Source organism: Podarcis liolepis (assembly GCF_965112155.1).
Source record: "Podarcis liolepis genome assembly, chromosome: 10".
NCBI classification, from domain to species: Eukaryota; Metazoa; Chordata; class Lepidosauria; order Squamata; family Lacertidae; genus Podarcis; species Podarcis liolepis.
This window is the reverse complement of record NC_139562.1, coordinates 57,138,206-57,160,967: the sequence shown is the minus strand read 5'-3', so window position 1 is coordinate 57,160,967 and position 22,762 is coordinate 57,138,206. Positions and strand designations below refer to the sequence as shown.

The window sequence follows — 22,762 nt, the reverse complement described above, 5'->3', positions numbered from 1 at the left end:
ATGGACACAGCTCTTGAAGCATGAACACTCCTTGAAGACTCCTTGAAGATTCTGAGCAGAGAGCAACCCTAATTTGATTATGCCCCCTGTCTAATGAAATAATGCATAATATTTTATCTGAATCCTAACTCCTTGATGTATAGATGACTAAGCCTTGACAAATGTGTGGGATGACAAATTCTTGTTGAGACACCCTGGCATGTTGAGCCTACAGAGATACATATATAGAACTGGACTCCTACATGAGATTGAACAGATAATGCAACGTTCTGAGTTGCAGCATGTACTTTTACAACAAAAGATCAGCACTGCTTCAGATATGCCAAAATTTGGCTGTTCTGTTTGGGAGAAAATTGTGATGCCCCCTTTGATACCATAACTCCATAGGTACATAAGTGCCCTAAATATGAAAAGGATTGGTCTGCTAGGCTGTACTCCTAAAACTACTTACCGTATTTTTCGCCCTATAGGACGCACTTTTTCCCCTCCAAAAATGAAGGGGAAATGTGTGTGCATCCTATGGGGCGAATGCAGGCTTTCGCTGAAGCCTGGAGAGTGAGAGGGGTCAGTGTGCACCGACCCCTCTCGCTCTCCAGGCTTCGCGGACCTCTCCGCAAGCAGCGGGAGCGCTCCCGCTGCTTGTGGAGAGTTGCTGGCTTGCCGAAGCCTGCGCGCGCTGGAATCAGCGTGTCCAGGCTTCGCGGACCTCTCCGCAAGCAGCGGGAGCCAGCGCTGGCCTCCCACCGCTTGCAGAGAGCTGCCTGTTTGGGGGCTGGGGTCGGGGGAAGCTCGGGCCTCCCCCACCCCAGCCCCGCGCCTGGGGAAAAAAAAAATTCCCCCCCCTTTATTTCCCCCCCAAAAAACTAGGTGCGCCTTATGGGACGGTGCGTCCTATAGGGTGAAAAATACGGTATACTGAATTCAGTAGAACTTCCCAAGTTAAAAAAAAGGGGGGAAAGAATCAGCTGGTAAGGTTAAAAAAACAGTTGATTTTCTGGCATATTAGCAATGTCATCTTCTCAAAAATTCTGGGATTTCTGGAGTGAGAAAATATTCTTACTGATGTTGAATACAAATATATTGAGTCGTGGTGGTAGGGAGTTCAGTATACTCTGTACGTCTTTAATCAGTGTTCTCAGATTTTCTCTTAGTACTTATTGTGTAATAGCCTTGATTGATTTTCTAGGAAGTAATGAATTCTAGGCAATAATGGATTCTAAACAGATTCTAAATGTAGCACAATACTATTAGTAGCTATAGAGATGTCAAGAGAACTTGGCACTTTCGAGTAACCGGCCTCAGATTTCAGCCTGCCAAGTTTCAGCTTGGATTACTAGAGTAATTGCTAGGCTTGTTTTATAGATGATATATGAGAGTCCTGGGTTCAAATTCAGACTTGGCCATAAAGCTTACTGGGTAGTGTTTGGTGTCTTGTCATTTGTTTACTTGACCTTCTTCACAATAGTAGTTTGAGTGATTAAGGGTGAGAGGCCTTCTGTCGGTCATCAGGCAATGGCTTTTTCCACCTGCCTTGCTCCACCCTCCAGCCCTGGCAGCCTTTCCCAGACCATGACTTTAGAAACAGCAGAAGCAGCTGGAGTTCAGGGATATATATATATATTTAAAAATTGTAAGTTCTGTGTCCTTATTTCTCAATTTGATCCTTTTTCATGGTTTTGTGGTGTTTTGTGCATTGTGATTTGCTGTTATTTTTATTGATTATAGATTAGTAATTTTTTATTGTAGCTGACAGGTGTAAACTGTTTATTTTTTGCTGATGTTTAATTTTACTGTTTACTATTGGATTCTAATGGATTATTGAATATTGCTTCATTTGATATGTTTATTTTAAAGTGATTGTGACTTTTATATTGGATCCGATAGCTGCTATTAATGTTTGATGTTTTATTATTATTTTTATATATGTTGGAAGCCACCCAAAGTGGCTGGGGCAACCCAGCGAGATGGGCGGGGTATAAATAAAAAATATTATTGTTGCTGCCGTTGCTGCTATTAAGGCTACAATCCTTAATGTACTTGACAGAAAGTACATCCGATTGAGTGGTACTTGCACTTGTGTATAAACGGTTAGGATGAGGCTGTAAATGTGTTAAGAACAATACGTTTTATTTTATTTATTGTCTTCAACCTCAGAGAGACTTACAAAAATGGAACATTAAAAGCAAGGGTAAAAAGAAGGATAAAACAACTTAAAAATATACAAGTAATAGAAATAGAAAACAGATCCAGCTCTACCTCACCCCACTAAATTATAAATAGAAAATTGAAATCCAAAGGTCTGGGTGAATAGTAATGTTTTTACCTGGTTTCCAAGAACAAGTAGTGCACCTCCCTCAGAGATGAATAACACAGGGTCTGGGTTGGTTCATATGGAGAGAGGTGGTCCTTGAAGTATTAGGGTCAAAGCCAATTGTACGCAGAAACTAATTGGTCACCAATTTAATTGGGCCAGAATTGGTGCTGTGTACTCAGACTATCTTCCCTCGGTGAGCAATATGTCCGCTGAATTCTACCCTTGGTAATGCCGTTTCTAAGCCATCTTCAAAAGCGCTCCTACTCATTGCAATAATAAAGCACTTTGTACGCCGAAAACGGTATAGGAAGGATTAAAGATCAAAGTTGCCACTACCATTTTGAGTTCCTTGCTTGGTTTCGAAATGTGGCGTTTTATTGGGAAAAGGTGCATTCTCTCTGTCAGCTGTGTGTTTTGAAATACTGCTTTTGCTCTCTTATTCAGGTGTTCTTCAAATGATGCAGACCAGAATCAGTGCATTGCAAAGTACTGTTGACAGGTAGGCCATCCCTATAACAATGATTTAGTAGTTTTAAGTCCTTCTGCACTCCAGTGATTTCTAAAACATATTTCGTTTTTCATCAGAATCAGAGCCAAAATAATCGATCCTTACAACAAAATCGTGTCCCGTACGGCACAGTTAGCAAGGCTTCAGGTAAGTTTACAGGCATCTTTCTTTCCTTACCCTCCAGGAATAACATTTCTTTTGATTAGAGAGGGGGAAAGCGGTTCAAAGAACTATCTACCGATTCTGTCAAAAGGACGGTTTTCTTCTTGTAGACAGGAATGCAACAATGCTGAGAATAGTAGATGCGTTGTTCAGAAGCATTTCAGGCAGTGTTTCTTTGCAACTTTGCAACAATCGAGCCGATATATGAACAAGATTTAATGGTGGCCAGAGATAACTCTGTAGTTTTTCTTCTGACTGAGTGTTGCTATGGTTACTGGTTGGAAGTGGTGGGGACAGGACTCCAAAGACAACACTCCCAGAATAAATAATTGAAACCACAGAATACGTGCACTTTATAAATCCTTGTGGAAAGGGAAAATAAGTTCTCCCAAAGCAGATTTGCGCTTGGCACAAACTTTCTTCCGTATCTGTAATTGCTCATTTCAACTGAGGTAATTTATATGGGGTTATCTCCTCTTGTGTCTCCCTGGTAGCATCCTTTGACTAGGGTTATGTAGCTGCCTTCTCATGCCGGGAGCGGTCCTCATTTTTTTCTTTACTTGGCAAAATGTTTTAAAAATTGATTGGCAAATCAGCAATGAACTTGGACGGATTCCTCAGTTGCTGCTGTTTTTCAAGTCTTGGATAGTTCAAAAGAGATTTTCAAGCTTTCCCCAGCTTCATATGCTTTTCTCCAAGTTGTTTTTTTTAACCGCAACTTGTGGACACAGTTCTGACTATTTCAACCAAAGCTGTAGTCGGTGCTTTTCTGTCCCTCATGCACAAAACCATAGTTACCTTCATAGAGCAGAATTCAGATTCTGTTTCCTGTTCACTTTAAAAAATAAATAAATTACAGGCCTCTTGAGCATTGAACCCAATAGATATTGTGCTGAGTTGACAGTGACAGATGCCCTTTGGTGGTGCAGAGGTAGCAAAGCTTGACTATATGCTTATTTGGATTTAACAGAATAATTTGCGGCTTGTATAACAAGCATAACACACTCTCTGTTTTAATTTAGCCACTCAGCTGCAGCAGCCTCCAAATCTCTTCTCTAGACAATTGCCCTAACATTTAGGTTTTGCTTGATCTACTCTTTGACATGTTTTGTCACTTCTAGAACTCCTGAAAATTGTAATACGTATTTTCCCCTGAAATTGCAGGCGTTTTACTGTGCTCGAACTGTGTAGTGATTAAGAGCTTATGTCAGTTAACCATATTCCAGGCTGTGTCTGTAATGAGTTAAAATAACATTTTGAGTTGTGTGAAAATATATTAAAAAATCTGCACATGCCTCTTTTTTTTTCCATCTTCCAGCAGCATAGATAGTGCTCTCAACAGATTACATTAACAGTCAAAATGTCGGAAGTGCATGTTATATAATATAGAACTGTTATGAAATTGAAGGGAATATTTGTCACTAGGCAACTTTAGATGAAGCACAGAGCTCAGATGTAATTTCAGTTTGTTTTTTTTAAAACATATGAGACTTGTGCTTTACCGAAAGTTGCCTCGTCTAGACCACAAATCCTACCAAGGCATCAGATTTCGAATCACTTGTTCTAATAGGCTGTTCACATTTGAATGTTTTAGGACCATGATTGTACAGTGGTACCTCTGGTTACGAACTTAATTCGTTCTGGAGGTCCGTTCTTAACCTGAGGTACCACTTTAGCTAATGTGGCCTCCTGCTGCCGCCACGCTGCTGGCGCACTATTTCTGTTCTCATCCTGAGGTAAACTTCTTAACCCGAGGTACTACTTCTGGGTTAGTGGAGTCTGTAACCTGAGGTGTTTGTAACCCGAGGTACCACTGTAGTTTGTTAAAGACTGATGGTGTTCTTTAATTTAGTGCCCAAAAATACTGCATATCGTGGAATATCTAATGTAGAATCTGAAACCAGCAGAGTTTTGCTGTCATCAGCACTCTGTAGGTCCACTTGCAGACATATCTTTCAGTATACAGTCATACCTCGGGGTATAGCCGCTTCAGGTTGCGTTTTTTTGGGTTACGGACCGCCGAAACCCAGAAGTACTGGAACGGGTTACTTCCGGGTTTCGGCAGTTGTGCATGCGTAGAAGCGATAAATCGCTCTTTGCGCATGCGCAGAACCACCGAATTGCAATCTGCGCATGCGCAGACGTGGGTTGCGAATGCTAAGGGTTGCGAACGTGCAACCCGAGCGTCCACTGTATCAGGTAGCTGAAAATACACATTAAACATCGGTAGAGCATTTAAGCACTTGTGCTCACTCCCACACCAAGCTCTCTGGGTGCTTCTTCTCCATAGTTCTGTCTCAAACAACTGAAGGGTGTGTGAATTCTGCAGCCATGAGGGTGGGCCAATTGCGCCAGAAGTAAGCATAGTGATTTTTATAGGAAGCACTCATGTAATCAGCCCGGCCCACATGATTGCAGTATTCATGCATCTTCTGTGGCAATTTGGGACAGTGTTAACAGAGATGTAGTTTGTTTGTTTGTTTATTAAATTTGTATACCACCTTTCATTCTCAGATCTCAGGGCAGTTGCCAAATGGCTCAGTGTGCTTATAAAGGGGCGTGTTATTGGGTTGTTGTTTTTATTTTGATTATATATTTTGCGGTTTTATATTTTGATTTTGTTCTGTGAACAACCCTGAGACCTCTGGGATAGGGCGGTATATAAATTAAATAAATAATAAATAATATAAAGGGGCCTTGGAGGAGAGAAGGGCTCTTTGCTTGTGGCTTCACACTTTTTCTCCATGTATCTCTGCTGCATAGAGCCTATACATATTTGTAGCGTGCAGAAACTCAGCTGCCGAATTAAATGTCCCCCAATTCGCATATTTTTATGTGATGCAGAGTGGATGGATATAAATAATTGGTTTAAATTGTGACTTAAATCGCCCACAAAAAAGGGTTACTTTAAATAGCTTTCCGCCGATTAGTTCATTTACCAAACAAGCATGCATAGTACTAATTGGACGCAGGAACCGTTGGAATAGATACTCTTTGAAACTAGATCTAATCTTTATGATACTCCATTAACCAGTGGTCATGTCACTCACATATCATAGAATAGATATTGGTAGAATAGCAGTTGTGGATTTATGTTTGGTTCTCTTTCTACACATTTTAGGTCACCAAGCAACCTGCATTAATTCAGGTTTGGGGAACCTAAACCCAAAAAATGTTGTTGCTCTCATCAGCCACATCCAGCTGGATATGGGATGATGGCTATTGTATTCTAATGGCATCTGGAGAGTCCTGGGTTCCCCATCTCCGAATTAGTTCTAATTTCATATGAACTGTGAGAAACCTGTGGCCCTCTAGATATTGTTGGACTCCATTTCCCATCAGAGCCAACCAGCATTAGGAACAATGGGAGTTATAATCTAATAACGTCTGGAAGCTGCCATGTTGGCTGTCCCTGGAATAAACCTAGCTGAAACTTAACATAGTTTCTGGTTTGGGAAGCAGTTGGATGTGCTGGGGAGGAGATGGGAAGCAAAAGTAAAACTAAACTATGGTTTAGCATTCCATCCAAACCAGATATAAATGTCCATGCCATTGAGTTCCCAGTTTAGGTAAAATTTATGATCTATTTTTTCATATTTATGAACTTGGACGTCAAAAGCCACACATTTATACCCCTGGTTTATTGAGTAGGGACTTTATTAGCACTGCATTCAGATATCATTTTAAACCAGGCACTTACAATAACTGGTTTCAGGAAATAAACCAAGATTGAATTTAAATTTGATTACTGTCATTTTAAAGTTTGTATATACAGTGGTGCCTCGCAAGACGAAATTAATCCGTTCCGCGAATCTCTTCGTCTAGCGGTTTTTTCGTCTTGCGAAGCAACCCTATTAGCGGCTTAGCGGATTAGCGCTATTAGCGGTTTAGCGACTATTAAAGGCTTAGTGGCTATTAAAGGCTTAGCGGATTAGCGGCTAAAAGGCTATTAGCGGCTTAGCGGCTTAGAAAAAGGGGGGAGCGGGGAAAAACCGGAACACTCGCAAGACGTTTTCGTCTTGCAAAGCAAGCCCATAGGGAAAATCGTCTTGCGAAGCAGCTCAAAAACGGAAAACCCTTTCGTCTAGCGGGTTTTCCATCTTGCAAGGCATTCGTCTTGCGGGGCACCACTGTATGTATACTTCAGGCTCCTGCATAAAAGGATTGATAATGTGTTTATTGTGCTGATTTGTGAAAATTTGCATGCAGAATTAGATCCCGCTCCCTAGAATTGGTTTGGGTTGGGTTTTTTTGAAGAGAGACTTGCATATTTTAAGCCTTTGCCTGCTTCTTTTTGAAGTCTGTAGCGAGACTCTCCATGGTTTTAATACAACAGAATTGCAGTCTTTATCTGTAGAATTCCCTCACTGTGCATTTGTGACTATATGCCCTTCCATCCCCGCAGAGCAGCTTGTAGTTACAACCCTCTGTGGCGTGTTTTTATGATAGTGTATTCCAGATGATATCAAACCATGAACGGAACCATAATGTGATCATACACGCCTATTGTCAGGCCAGAAATGTGTGCTGTGTTTCCACAGCTGGTACTTAACAACTGTATAATAATGTAACATATTGAATATATTCCTAAACTGTGTTTCCTATCAAGGCTTCCTGTGACTTGCTGCGGAGAATAATGCGCATCTTGTATGTCAGCAAGAGACTTCAAGGCCAGCTACAGGGAGGAAGCAGAGAGATAACAAAAGCTGCTCAGAGCCTCAATGAGCTTGGTGAGTTGACTTGGTCATTTTTAGTGGTGCTCTATTTGCTAATGTGAAATGCTTTTTCCTTAAAAAAAAAATGGTATGGGAAATGTGCCGTATTTTTCCGTCTATAAGACGCCCCCATGTATAAGACGTCCCCTATTTTGGGGGACTCAGATTTAAGAAAATGGGGGGAGATGTATCCGTGTATAAGACGTCCCCTATTTTTTGACATTATTTTTAAGGTAAAAAACCCTAGTCTTAAACACGGAAAAATACGGTAGTTTCCTTATTTCTTACAGGGGTAATGGACTATATGGAAAATACAATTCTTAAGTTGGGTTTATTCAGCAATAATGAAAACACCTATGGTGGTGACATTCTCAGTTTTCTAGAGGTGGGAATTTGATTGATGCAGACCGGTTTCAGATATTTTGGAGCTGCCGTTATACGTTTTAAGCTCTGTTTTTATATGTCACATTCAGAGGCTGTTGTCTGCAGTCAGCATGATGAGTTTTTCAATGACTGCTGCCTCAGCGTTGACTAGATCATGGCTGAGGTCTGGAAAACTTCATGTGCATGTACCTAAAGCACTTCTGTCTGCACACACAGGGATTTGCTTTTGTTTTCTGGCTGCAGACCAGGGGCAGAGGAAGGTGGGTGTGGTGGGGGTGGGCTGCCCCGGGTGTCACCATTGAGGGGGGGTGACAAAATGGCGGGCGGCACTCACCGCGGGCCTGCAGCGTGCCCGAGCCACGCGTCTCTCCTGGAAGTGATGCGGTGACTTGGGTGCCCGCAGTCTCTGCGCTGCCCCAGACGGTCTGCCCGCCACCTCCCCCTCAGTTGTGGGGCAGCTGAGTAGGAGGGGGCAGGCAGACTCCTCGGAGGCCCCATGGAGTGTCCTGCCCCAGCTCGCCCCGTCCTGCAGGTGGCTGGCTCCACCCCTGGGGGCAGGGAATGTGTGCCGCCCCAGGCGCCTGATCTGCTTGCTGCAGACTCCGCTGCTGCAGACTCCTGTTTTGTGTTGGGTGCTGCCCAGTATGGGTGCTTGGGATATGGGGTGGGGGACCTACTGTGAGGAGCAGGCGCACACGGCTTTCTCGGTAACTGCTCCAAAACCATCCTTTCACTAAGATACCGTCTTTTTTGCTCCATAAGACGCACCTGACCATAAGGCGTACCTAGTTTTTAGAGGAGGAATGCAAGGGGGAAAAAATTCTTTAAAGGGAGTGCTGAGCAAAGCCTGTATGCATCCCAGGCTCTGCTCAGCGCTCCCTTTCACGAGCCGCATGGAGCATATGTGCGGTGCTTCCCCCACCTCCCGCAAAAGCCCCCAAGAACCGCACACACGTTCTGCGAGGCTCTTTAAAGAGAGCGTGGCTCTTGGGGGGCTTTTGCGGGAGGTGGGGGAAGGGACTGAGGGGCTAAGCCAGAAGCTAGAAGAGCTAGAGGGAGTGCTGCGCAGCAATTCCTCTTGCTGTTCTGGCTTCTGGGATAGCCGCGCAGCCTGCATTCGCCCCATAAGACGCACACACATTTCCCCTTACTTTTTAGGAGGGAAAAAGTGCGTCTTATAGAGCAAAAAATACGGTACATCTTGCCTCAGCGCTACACTTTTTTGAGAGGCAATTGAAGACATACCTCCTCAGTCAGGCCTTCAGAGGTTAGGACATGGAATGGGTTGAGGTTAGTGTATGGTACCCATTTATCTTACAAAATTAAATTCAGCATAAACTTAAATAACAGAAGATAGTGTATCCGTGCTTTAGTTGGTTTTATATATATGTACTGCTGTCTTTTTAATGAGTTGCACACTGCCGTTAGGGTATGACTGCTGAACTAATCTTGGAGTTCTTTAAACCTTACCCTCTGTTTTGGATGTTTTAATTCAACAAAGTTGATTAGCGGGGGGGGGGGGGGAATGGAAGATGCTGACTTGCTTGCTTGCCTGACATAGCATCCCTCTCTGGTGTTATATCTGCTCAAATTGTGGTTTGTGCCACCTTGGTAAAGTCGTTTAGATTGCAGTGAACTGATCAACATGAAGAAGCATCTGTGGGCAATTCGTTTTTTGTCTTTAATCACCTTTATCTATTATACTTACAATGCAATAATGTGTGCTGTGTGAGTTGGATCTAAGTGAGCCTTCTGTAAAACAGAAAGATACTTTTGCATGTGTAAGGTAGCTCTCTCCCCGAGTTTTGCCAGTTCTCCCAGTCCTGCTGCACCGCTTTATCACATCCCAGGTGGTACTGGAGGGTCTCTCAGTTCCGAAGAGTCGATTTTGAGGAACCACAGGGGGTTGAAATGAAGAGGAAGGCATGGTAAAGTACTTGAGTAGAATTCAATTTAATATATTTCTATCACCAAACAACCCTTTATCTCTCCAGAGCGATCATATAACTTGCCTGTATCAAGTGATGCACGAGGGTGCACTCTTGACGTAATAATCGCCTTGCTTTATTAGATGAAGGTTCAGGATTTTGTTTTCTACCACGGTCAAACCCAATGCTTTCAGAAAGTCCATACAGAAGGCATAATGCGGCTGACCACCTCCCATGGTTTGTTTCCGGTCTTTGACAATCACAAGGTGTATTACAAGCAAGTTCAATGTCTTCCTTGAAATTGGCCAATATTTGGTTCTTTTTCAGCTGTCCTAGTGCAGGAAAGCTTCCATTTGATCTGAAAGCACCAGGTTCACGTGATTAAAGGGATGGCGCCCCTAGTGTCTCATGGGCTCTCCAACCCTTATGTGTGGATGTGTGTAGTGGGGAAGACTATGAATGTGAACTCTTCATTATCAGGCTTCTGGGATTCCTGGAAAGCCTACATAGAAAGGCTTTGCTGAAATAGAAGTCATTGTATAGATGTTGAGTGGTGGTGGAAGTAAGTTGTGTAGCATCGGAGGCAGCAGTGCAGCCCAGCTCCTCCTTACTTGCAGCAAACCCCCTTCAAGCAATTATAAAGTGTGAAGGGGGCAAATGTTTCTACTGTTCCTATGCCTCATATAACCAATGGTTCTGACCTGCTGCACAAGTATCCTACTTAAGTTGAGCAAAAATTAGCAGGTAGGGTGTTTCTGGTGTAGCACACAGCAGTGCCAGGATCAAACCCCTTATGAATTGCTGTGCAAGAATCACAGCAGGTAGGTAAAGGGTAAAGGGACCCCTGGCCATTAGGTCCAGTCGTGTCCGACTTTGGGTTTGCGGCGCTCATCTCTGCTAGGTTGGCAGGAGCAGGGACCAAGCAACGGGAGCTCACCCCGTCACGGGGATTTGAACCGCTGACCTTCTGATCGGCAAATCCTAGGCTCTGTGGTTTAACCCACAACGCCACCTGCGTCCCTTTATCACAGCAGGTAAAGGTAAAGGGACCCCTGATCATTAGGTCCAGTCGTGACCGACTCTGGGGTTGCAGCGCTCATCTCACTTTATTGGCCAAGGGAGCCGGCGTACAGCTTCCAGGTCATGTGGCCAGCATGACTAAGCCGCTTCTGGCAAACCAGAGCAGTGCACGGAAACGCCGTTTACCTTCCCGCTGGAGCGGTGCCTATTTATCTACTTGCACTTTGACGTGCTTTTGAACTGCTAGGTTGGCAGGAGCAGGGACCGAGCAATGGGAGCTCATCCCATCGCGGGGATTCGAACTGCTGACCTTCTGATCGGCAAGTCCTAGGCTCTGTGGTTTAACCCACAGCGCCACCCGCGTCCCTATCACAGCAGGTACTAGGCAGCAAAACAGAAATCGGCTACTGGTTCTCAAGGTGCTTAACTGATTGAATTCCTTTTCCATTGGGTCAAGTTTGTACAATAACTAACATTACAATCCTAGCCACATCTACTCAGAAGTAGGCCCCAATGATTCAGTGGGGTTTATTTCAAGGTAAGCGGGGATAGGATTGCAACCTCCAAGGCAGTGTTTTTAAACTGTGATGTTCTGTATAAGCTGGGGATCTTTTCCCTAGCACCCCATAGCTTTCATACTTTTCTTTCCTTCCCTTCTGCTCAAAATACCACACCCTTCTCGCCATTCAGATGTTTCACATTCACAAAACTCCTTAGGGTGGATTGTAAACAAAAACAAGAGGGTTACTCATCTAGCTGTACAGTAAAATGTTCATTATAGTTTCGTTAGATTGTAGGAAATAACAGCAAGCATACCATGTAATTATCGCAGCGTTGTGCAAAAATTAAGCTTATGCTACTAGCTGTTCAATGAACCGAAACTACGGCGATGCCTGTAATGTGCAATGATTATCACATGAATAATATTTGCTGGCTTAGCTAGTGTATTCTTTGTGCAGCTGAATTTTGGATATGATTGGTATAATGACCCAAAGGGATTTATTGCCCATTAATGCATTTGGTGGAATGTGAGTGTTCCGTTCAGCCTAACTATAGAAAGACGTTTAACCAGAGGATGGGGGTGGGAGTACCAAGCCCGAGTTACTAAATGAACCATATTGGTATTCTATTTCATTATCAAGCAGAATTTTGGCTTTCCTTGCAGAATTCTTATTTATTACTAATAAAATAATGAATCCAGAGTTCCTGAATATTTTTGTGGGGTGGGGGGTGGGGGAGAAGGTGAGCATCTTAGTAAAAAAATAATAATCCAGCCTCAGCTTTAATCATTCAAAATCAGTATCCCTTTTCTGGATCCCAAATCAGTGATTGCATTACGCGTGTGTGCCTCCGTACTTTTGCCGTCTCTCTTTGAGAGAAGGTTTTGTGTGGGCAAACTTCAAGAAGTCAAGAACATGCATTCTTGGGTCTGCACTCCCACCAGTTTCCAAATGATATACATGTACTTATAAATGTTTGTGCGTGGTTTTTAAAATTTGCCAAGGTCATTGTGTGCCATGTTTCCCCCTTTAATTGAGAGTAACGGCGGAATCCCAATCACGTCCACTCAGGAGTAAGTTCTGTTGGATTCTGTGGGGCTTGCTTCCAGGTAAGAGGGGAAGTTAGGGTTGCAGTCTAAAGCAGCTTATGTTCAAGAGGAAACATACATCCTTTGTGTGATCCGTGGAGTAGTTACTAAGCTATCCTTAGTGTTCAGGTTAGTTGCAGCATACTTAAGGAAAGTTTTGGAACAGTGCCAAGCCGCATGTTAACCATCTTTGGCCTGTGATGAGAAAATACACTGACGAAAATTGAAAGTGCATTGAGGATAAACAGAGGTCTGAGAAATTTAACAGGACAGTGCAAGCCTATGCATATCTACTCAGATGTAAGTCCCATTGAATTTAATGAGGCTTACTCCTGGGTAAGTTAAATGTGTTTGTAGGAGAGGGCTTATTGCCTTGTTTTTGTTTGTATTACGTATTTTGTGTTATCATTTTGTATTTTCGTGTTGGGAACTGCCCTGTGATCTTTGGATAAATTGTGGTATGCAGATTTAATAATTAACAATAAATAGAATAATAAATGCATAGGATTGCCCTGTAAGACCCCCACCCTCTAAAAAAACATAATAGTGCCCCCACATTGGGAATCTAAAAGGGAGCTAAAATTGTGTGAGCTGGAGTCCAAAGTGCTTATTGACATCAGATACACTTTATAGCATGGGACGCGGGTGGCGCTGTGGGTTAAACCACAGAGCCTAGGACTTGCCGATCAGAAGGTCAGCGGTTCGAATTCCCGCAACGGGGTGAGCTCCCGTTGCTCGGTCCCAGCTCCTGCCCACCTAGCAGTTTGAAAGCACGTCAAAGTGCAAGTAGATAAATAGGTACTGCTCCGGCGGGAAGGTAAACGGCATTTCTGTTCGCTGCTCTGGTTCGCCAGAAGCGGCTTAGTCATGCTGGCCACATGACCCAGAAGCTGTACGCTGTCTCCCTCAGCCAATAAAGCAAGATGAGCGCCGCAACCCCAGTGTCGGGCACAACTGGACCTAATGGTCAGGGGTCTCTTTACCTTTTTACACTTTATAGCAGGGGTAGTCAATGTTCCAAATGTTGCACTACGGTTCCCCTCATCTCTGACCATTGGCTATGATGAATGAGGCTGCAGGCAACTGGGAGTTCCAACAACAAATGGAAGGTCCCATGTTGATCATCCCTGCTCTATTGCCTGTGCGCAACAAGGAAAAAAGATGTGGTTTAGGAGAATCTTATTCTCCAAGATTATACATCCTTCCCCACTTGTGTATGGCCATTGCCGGCCTGAGATAAAATGAATGCAAGTATGCGCCTAAGCTGTGGATTTGAGAACCATGGTTACGTCCAGGTTCCTGCAGCGAAATTGAAATTTGAAACTGAAACGGCTTCCAGCATAATGCAGTGTTAGTATTTATTAGCTAAGTGCATGTACTTGGCACTACTGTATAAGATATAAAATAAAAGGCCCACTGAGTCTAAAAATAACCCCTATAATTTAATTAAGAGAACACAAAGAAAGGAAAGGGAAAGGGGGAGGAAATCATGGAGAAGGGTTTGAATAAAGTAATCAAGAGAATGCAAATTGGAGCAATTATGTGTTTGAGAAATTTCTTTAAAAACGAGGGATATATCAATTACTAGCAGGTAATGTGTTTTCAGCATGTATGGCTAAAGAGGATTTTTCGACATCAATTCAAAACTTAAAAATTGTGGCTTGAAAAGAAGAGGGGAATAGGGAGGAGGGTAACAACAACAATTATTATTTCGTATCTGAAGAAGTGTGCATGCACACGAAAGCTCATACCAAGAACTAACTTAGTTGGTCTTTAAGGTGCTACTGGAAGGAATTTTTTATTTTGACTATGGCAGACCAACACGGCTACCTATCTACTACTGGAATTATTATTTATTACTGTTGTTGTTAGCACTTATTGGTTGCTTTTCTTTTACAAAAAGTAATCCAAAGCAAGTTATAGAATTAGATTAAAACCAAAATGATTAAAAGCTAAAAACAGAACCTTACATAAAAGGCAGGTCTGATGCATGCTGCTCACAGGATGAGGCCGCAGATATCTAAGAACCTCCAAATGAAGGGCTCAAAACACTATGGTGTGTTGTAGGATGTTTAACAATAAATGGAGCCAAATGCATTTGGCATATTCCTTGAATAAAATCTGGTGGCTTGCTAGTATTTCACAGGCCTGGGCATAACTTGTTTCATTCATGGTCGTCTTATTGACGGGAAGCTCTGTATCATGCGCACAGTAGCACATTGGCAGCATCGTTTAGGCACGGGCGTCTCCCCAGTTGCATGCAACCAGCACACTCCTGCTGACGCATGCGCCGTTTTCCTTGCCGAAAGGGGGCAGAATGGAATGGGGGAATCCCCACTTGCTCTTGTCCTGGGAACAGAACCCCTGCGTAAGAGGGGATTCCCCTGTGTCACGGTCCGGTTCATGGGTGAATGAAGTCCTGGCTGGGGACATCGGGACCGGGGCCAAGATGGCAAGGTGGGAGCAGGAACTGGAGTCTGGAAGCCAAGAGCCCGAGGGTCACAGAGCCGGGAGTCAAGATGCCAAGGGTCTGAGGATCAAGAAGTAAGGAGTCACAAAGCCAAGGGTCCGAGGATCAAGAAGCAAGGAGTCACAAAGTCAAGGGTCCGAGGATCAAGAAGCAAGGAGTCACAAAGTCAAGGGTCCGAGGATCAAGAGGCAAGGGGTCAAGGAGCCAAATGCAGCAAGGCAGGAAACGTGTTGCTGTGGCAAAGAGCCAAAGGGAAATGCTGACCTCATATCCATTCCTGGCTCTTGCTACCAGGTGCTTTTGAGTTACCAGTCGGCCTCACCTGTGCAGCCGCGCCTTGCCTCTTCAGAACAAACTTAGGAAGGCCCCAGTCCTGCGAAGTCCTGCTGGTCACAGGGCCTGGCTCCTGCACGCACTCCTGACACCCTGTCTTGATGCCATGAACATAGCGCATCCCCTGAGATTCCCCCTAAGACCATTACAATGCTGGTTAACTTTGATCTTTGACTAGCCTTGATAAATCTTCTGGCGCTCTTTCAACAAGCAAGAGCAGTGTCCTCAGACCTCATCAAACTTACAAGACTGTGTCCTGGCACCAGACTTGCAAAGAAGCCCACAATATGTACTAGATCACAAGCGTTATGGCTAGCTCCCCTCACACTTGCCCATATCAGTCTAGTGTGCTTAGCTGTAGTGGGGGAGAAGAATGTCCAGCTATTATTACAATTCCCTGCCGGTTCATCTTAAGGTGAATTTGATTTGTTGCAAGGGGTGGGAGGTGTGATTACTAGTGAACCATACATCTTAAAGACACCACAGTCTCCACTGACCTTCATTGTAAGAAAACCGAATCCTGGGTAAGTCCTGGGACTTCTGAAGTCTCTTGCTGCTTCGACATCGGGATATAAATGCTATATATCACCCTATGCACTAAGCAGTCAAATGTTATGGTACCATTGATTACAGATGGTTGTTTGTCTGTTTAATTATTGTATTTTTAATATGTTCTGTATTGTTTTCAAAGGGCCACCATGTTGAGGTGGTTTTTTTTTTAACGATCTCAAAATTCCACACATCCAGAAAACCTTTGGGATTCTATTTCTCAAAGACATGCTCAAAAGAATTATTATTATTATTATTATTATTATTATTATTATTATTATTATTATTATTTCTTCACATGTTCCAGGCAGGTTTTATTTACACCTATGTACAACCTGAGCATAAGATGGAAGGGCTCACAGCATTAACACTCCAATAGATCTTGGTTCCCCATCAGGTTTATGGCACGTTTCCCAAAGCCATCATTTTTGGTTTCAGCACAGAGAAAGCCCCAGCTCCCAGGTCGCCTCATACACAGACTAACCCAGGCTGTTGTTCTATTTGCCAGATGGTGGCACCTTCAACCAGGCAAGGGACTGGGGTAATGTCTACCCACTCCTGGAGAGCATCATTGCCCTGTTGTTCCTATGGCGACATTGAAGCTCTTCCCTCAGGCAGGTGGAGGTGCTTAACTGGGCCCGCCCAAAGTGAGCCCAAAGTATGATTTTCCTTAATTGGATTACCAGGATCCCTGGAAGCTAAGAAGCAAATAGGAAGTACCCTAATTAGTTTTCCCTGTCCCACTGACACTTTCTATCAATGATGTTATGGAAAGCTGCAGTTGTCAGATCAAAATACCTGTGCACTTATCAGTGTAGTAAAGCACCAGAAATTCATAGCCCTTTAAATTTTAGGTAATGGGAGAGAAAGTAGCTTCTGTGTTTTTCAGTTAGTGAATTTGGTTTAATCCAGGACTGTGCCAGTGTAGCATGTTAGTTCATTTCGAGTAAAGTAGAATAGTATTTAAGACCAAAGTCATATCACTCCAGTGTTTGTCCTTCACACAAGCTATTTATGTACAGTGGTGCCCCGCAAGACGAATGCCTCGCAAGACGGAAAACTCGCTAGACGAAAGAGTTTTCCGTTTTGGAGGTGCTTCGCAAAACGAATTTCCTATGGGCTTGCTTCGCAAGACGACAATGCCTTGCGAGTTCCTGCGGGTTTTCCCCCCTCCCCCCTTTTTCTAAGCCGCTAAACTGCTTATCAGCTGATCCGATCAGCAGATAAGCCGCTAAAAGCTGCTAATAGCGCTAATCCGCTAATCTGTCAATGGGCTTGCTTCGCAAGACGAAAAAACCGCTAGACGAAGAGAATCACAGAACGGATTCTTTTTGTCTTGCAAGGCACCACTGTACATGAAATCACTCAGAATATAATCCATAATAGAATTTTGAGGGAAGTGCCTCCTGGTGTAATTTTGTATGATATGAACTATCTAATTTTCCCTTTAATGCACAAAAAAACCCAAGCATTTATAACCATCACTAAAAAAAAAAAAAGGTTGTTGAATAATGGTTCTGTGCTGGAGAGCAACTGGGATCTGGGATTGCGTGTGTTTACTAGATTATTTTTTTAGCTTTCATGATTGCTTCAAAATGTGTTTATTAGAATAGGGTTTATTCACTCCTCTGAAGAGCCGGTTTGAAATGGTGGAGTGGAATCTTACAGGCTACTGCTCATATGCTGGAATGTCACAACTGAAGATTTTAAATTGCTCTGTGTAAGCAAACATTTTGTCTTTTTAGTGGCTTAACAATATTTAATCATTTGAAATTGCCTTGAATCCAAATGAGATGTATTACCCAAGTGTGTGTGTGTGTGTGTTGTCTCAAGCGATAGGTGCTAAAGCATATTGTATGAGACATAGCTTTGCTAAGATAATTGCAAGAATAGTATTCTTTCAAATCCCTTATTCTCTCTGGGGGAACATATACTCAGCTGACTAACATGAAAGGAAAACTGTTTCTCTGTCACTGTTTTTGAATTCTTCTGTCATTGCAACCCAGATGGCATACAAGATTGGTTTTGGGTTTAGTTTCATCCTTAAACCATTCCAAAACAGTTTCTGATCTGATAGTGCTTCTGTGCTTGACCGCTGGAAAGTCCATTTTCACACCAGAGAGTGTCAAAGGATTTGAAAGAAGCATCATTATAAATGTTCCCTAAGGTATGGATGCCTGTGTTTAACGACACATAGCAGCTGAATAGCTCTGTAGGGAATAGTCAAGGTGGTGTTTGAGTCAGAATGCTTTTGTTATATTTGAAGATCTGTGCGGGGTGATTTTAGCTTGTTGGCAAAATATATTGATCCTGGATAGTCACATCTTTTAAAAATTGATCTGCCCCACTTCTGTAAGGCAATCTTTGCGTGAGTCTCGAGGAGATAATCAATAGCTACCCTGAGCACTACTTTTTAATGTGCTTAAACTCAGAGGTATAGACCTAAATGGACAGGGAGCATCTTTCTGTAAGCCAGCTTTGCAGATGAACCCAACAAGAGTTACTAGCTTGCACAAGAAACAACAGCTTGCACAAGCTGCCCTTCTAACATGGTGAACCTGGCTATTTAGACTGTTTGGCTTCTTAGAAAGAAGACTTAAAAAAATTACTCCATTTCCCCCACCCCTTCTGCCCAGTGCAATTCCATGGTTGTTGTGGAGGAAGTTAGAGACTTTCCTTCCTCTGTGGCTGGCATGGAAACTAAGCAAGCTGGCAGAAGAGGGGTAGAGCAGGTTGTGTCTCCTCTGCCAGCCTGCTTACTTGCCTGCATGGAAGTTGCAGTTGGTTCTGGCTACCAGGCAAGTTGTTAAAGGCAAGACAAACTCTCGATGTAAGAAACCCACCTTGTGTTTGGAGAACGACAGGTTTGCGATCTCCATAGATTCTGCTGTGAAGGCTGATGAATCTATAGTGGACAGATCTTCTGAAGGGCATTCTTCTGAAGTTGGTGGCTCTCTGCACAGTTCGTAACCTTGACTGTGAAGGGTACAAAATGGTACAGGGATGCTCCAGAAGTTTGTGAGGCTTGTTCAGGTGGCAAACTATGGTTTTCCAAAACCCAGGAATTTGCTAGTCAAGTGAATTTGGTGGTGGGGAGTGTGCAAGCGCCGAACTCATTCCAGAAATGCCGAACAGGTTTGGCGTTGCAGCTGAAGCAACCTGCCCTTTGGGACACTGTGTTTGGATGATCCTAATTCTGTTTAATAAGCTGAGGCATGAACAAGTCTTTTGGTTACTCATGTAGCTCTTGGGTCGAACAAAGAACAAACTGAGAAATTAAGAAGTCTTCAGTTAAGTACAGTTTCCTATTTTGTTCGGATAGGGAAACTACTTCCTGATCTTCTACTTATTACAGTGGTACCTCTGGTTGCGAACGGGATCCGTTCCGGAGGCCTGTTCGCAACATGAGCAGAACGCAACCTGCGTCTGTGCACGCGCGGGTTGCGATTTGCCACTTCTGCACATGCGCGTGACGTCATTTTGCGCGTCTGCGCATGTGCAAGTGGCGAAACCCGGAAGTAATCCTTTCTGGTACTTCTGGGTCGCCGCAGGACTTATCCTGAAAGAACGTAACATGAAGTGGACTTAACATGAGGTATGACTGTATTTTGCTCCCATTGTGAAGAAAGGAGCTGCCTACAAGAGCAAGATACTTGTTCATATAGTTAGCTGATTAGATAAAATATGATCAGCTGAACAGTCTTATGCAACTTACTTATTAGTAGGCATGCTGTACCTAGGCTAACATTGTGACAGCAGGCGCTTGGAACAAACCAATGCAACTCTAGAGCACTTAAAAAAAATGTTGTTTGGTAGTAAAATATGGCACTATTATTGGCTGTACACTTATCGAGTTAAAATCATCTGTCAGAGGAGGACAGGAAATTTGAATTAAAGATGGTAGTCAGATAACTAAAGAGCAATCAACTATTTTCCTTCATCTGACTGATAAGAGGAACAAGGACGTGCTATCTGATATGACCATTGTTCCCTTTAACCATGAGCGATTGCAGAGTTGTTGAGGCAAAAGCAGTGCTGGCGAAAAATGATATTGCAAACACAACACATTTATCAAACATTTAAGGAGGCTGTCCGCCTAAAAATCTAGTGTTTTAGTACATACAATCTAATGTCAGATCTGGTAGCTGCCTCTTTTTAGGTGTCTGTTTCAGATTATAACCCTTGTACAGTCATACCTTGGTTTGCAAACGCCTTGCAAGTTGAACGTTTTGGCTCCTGAACGCCGCAAACCTGGAAGTGATTTGCTAATGCTAATGTTCTTTGGAACCTGAACATCTGACACGGCTTCTGCAGGAGCTTCCTGCAGCCAATCGGAAGCTGCACTTTGGTTTCCAAATGTTTTGGAAGTTGAACGGACTTATGGAATGGATACTGTTTGACTCCAAGGTACGACTGTACAACATTTAATTTCCTTCCACAGTAGAGATGGGAAGGGCTGTTTCAGAAAGATGTTGCTTTGCCACCGGATACATGACAATAGAATCACATGCAAGATCCAAACAGTTGCTTATAGGAAGCCTAGTCTTGTTGAATTGGTATCGTTGGCTTAGACTGTAAGAGGAATTAATGCAGGCGAGTTGTTGAAAGCATATGTCCTGTCTCCCTTTGCACTTCCCTGTTCACCTTCAGAAGCCTCTCTGGAAGGTCTGGGACCTCCGTGAACATTGTAGGCTGGGACAGGACTGACTTTTCCTAGCCCCTCCAAGCCCAGCCCCACATTTTCACAGGGACCCGTGAGAGAATTGGGGGGGGGGGTTAGGTGGCTGTGGGGGAAGAGAAGATAGTTCCATTTCTTTGTTGTAAAATTAAAAAAAATACAACATACAGTATACAATGGCAGTGAATGAACCCGTCACCAGAAAGGTATATTCACCAGGAAGACCTGTTTAGTTACTGTATTCTTTGCTCTATAAGACTCACTTTTTCCCTCCTAAAAAGTAAGGGGAAATGTGTGTGCGTCTTATGGAGCGAATGCAGGCTGCGCAGCTATCCCAGAAGCCAGAACAGCAAGAGGGATTGTTGCTTTCAGTGTGCAGCGATCCCTCTTGCTGTTCTGGCTTCTGAGATTCAGAATATTTTTTTTCTTGTTTTCCTCCTCCAAAAACTAGGTGCGTCTTGTGGTCTGGTGCGTCTTGTAGGGCGAAAAATACGGTATCTGATACTCGGTATGTACAGTACTGGCTAATTGTGATACAGTTCTTACCAAAACCTGCTCCGGTTCCCTATTGTCAGTACATCTAATTACACATATTGCCTCTTGACTAAATTATTGGAAAGGGGTGCTAGCGAATTCTGTGAATTCTGTCCGTCGCTTTTAAAAGCTAACTTACACTTGCTTGTGTTACAAATCTGTGCCTGTCATTGTAAGGTGGCTATTATCTCTCGTGTGAGAAGCCATAGAATTGTAAGTTGACAGTAGCTGTACCCCAGTCTCCCTTAAAGACAAGACAGGGATAAGATTTAAAGTGATTGAGAATATTTTGCATTGATGTGGAGCCTTGCTTTCTAGATAACTGAGAACTGGTGCTGTCTTCCTTCTGTCAGATGAAAGATTTAGAGTTGCTCCAAAGAAGGTTATGACGAATGTTTGATGAATACTGAGCCCTTGTTATTATTTTAATCTGTTTTGTTTGCCATGAGAAGAACCAGTTTTCCCTAATCTTCCTGGGGTTATAGAAGCTACCATGATGGTTGATAAGTTTTAGTTAGCATTAGCATTTAGTTAGTTTAGTTTAGGTTTTTGTAACACTTGAGACTCTGATACATTGATTCCTCCCACTTCTACCATCACGTCGTCTTTAATGCTAGCTTGCCTGCCAAATAGTCTTAATAATAATTTCTGCTGCAATTGCTCAGTAACTGTATTGTCTTTTAAAAGACCTGCCTTTTGCTGTATAAGTAATTTTTATGCAGGGCTTTTAAAGGCCTTCTTGCACGACTAACTTGTGGCCAAAGTGAATGCATCTTGCCATCCATGCATGATGGCCCATCGCTGATTGACAATTTGTAGGTAGGCAGCGAAAACAGATAGTTAAATCACTTGCTAAGCCGCAGGATGTGGCCAGTGGGTTGTGTTAGGCTTGGCAAGCTGCAGCTTGTGTGTGTGTGTGTGATTTGCGTCGTGCCACCTGTTGTTCAGAACTCTTGGAACTTGCGCTTAATATTTGTTCAATACACTTATGCAGTGTTTGTGTTTTGCGGGTCTCCAGATACACCATAACAGCAAAGAATAGCAACGTCTTACAAAGAGATGGCTTGGTCATCTTTCCGTCTTGAAAACCTTGGGTGGATTCAGAGCAGATCCACAGTATACATTGGAAGCAAACCCAAAACACATTTAAAGCACATAACTTAGAATCATAGAACTGTAGGGACCATGAGGGTCATCTAGTCCAACCCGCCTGCAATGTGGGAATTCGTCCAACATGGGGCTCGAACCCACAACCCTGAGATCAAGATCTACCTACTGAGCCATGAATGACATTGCTTCCGCCAAAGAATCCTGGGAAATGTCGTTTGTTAAGGCTGCTGGGAATTGTAGCTCTGAAGGGGAAACTACAATTCCCAAGATTCTTTGGGGCACGTTGTGTGCTTTAAATGTGCATTGGCTGTGCTTTATATGGATGGGGAAGATCTTCCCTCGGGCGACTTCTTAAAAGCTGGCATTTGTGAAGGCTGCAATTCCATGTACATATTGACTACCTTGTTAAGTCCAGTATTCTCAACTTTCTGAAGCTGCTTGGGCAGCCAGAGAAGCAGAACATAGCTGA

The 22,762-nt window shown here is 43.3% G+C and overlaps 1 protein-coding gene and 1 long non-coding RNA gene across 5 annotated transcripts in view; one reads left to right on the top strand and one right to left on the bottom strand.

Moving 5' to 3' along the window:
- The window catches only part of COG5 (component of oligomeric golgi complex 5), a 156,056-nt gene that overhangs the window by 7,029 nt on the left and 126,265 nt on the right, over positions 1-22,762 (top strand). For all 4 annotated transcript variants that reach the window (XM_083463445.1, XM_083463446.1, XM_083463447.1 and 1 more), the window contains exons 4-6: positions 2,759-2,813; positions 2,900-2,969; positions 7,594-7,714. In XM_083463445.1, coding sequence (XP_083319571.1) covers positions 2,759-2,813; positions 2,900-2,969; positions 7,594-7,714 — 246 coding nt within the window. The remainder of the gene's footprint in view (positions 1-2,758; positions 2,814-2,899; positions 2,970-7,593; positions 7,715-22,762) is intronic.
- LOC310687983 lies at positions 14,677-19,165 on the bottom strand. The gene is made up of 2 exons (XR_014516709.1): positions 18,815-19,165; positions 14,677-15,149 (listed from the first exon to the last, which is right to left on the bottom strand). It is a non-coding gene; the product is annotated as an uncharacterized lncRNA (long non-coding RNA).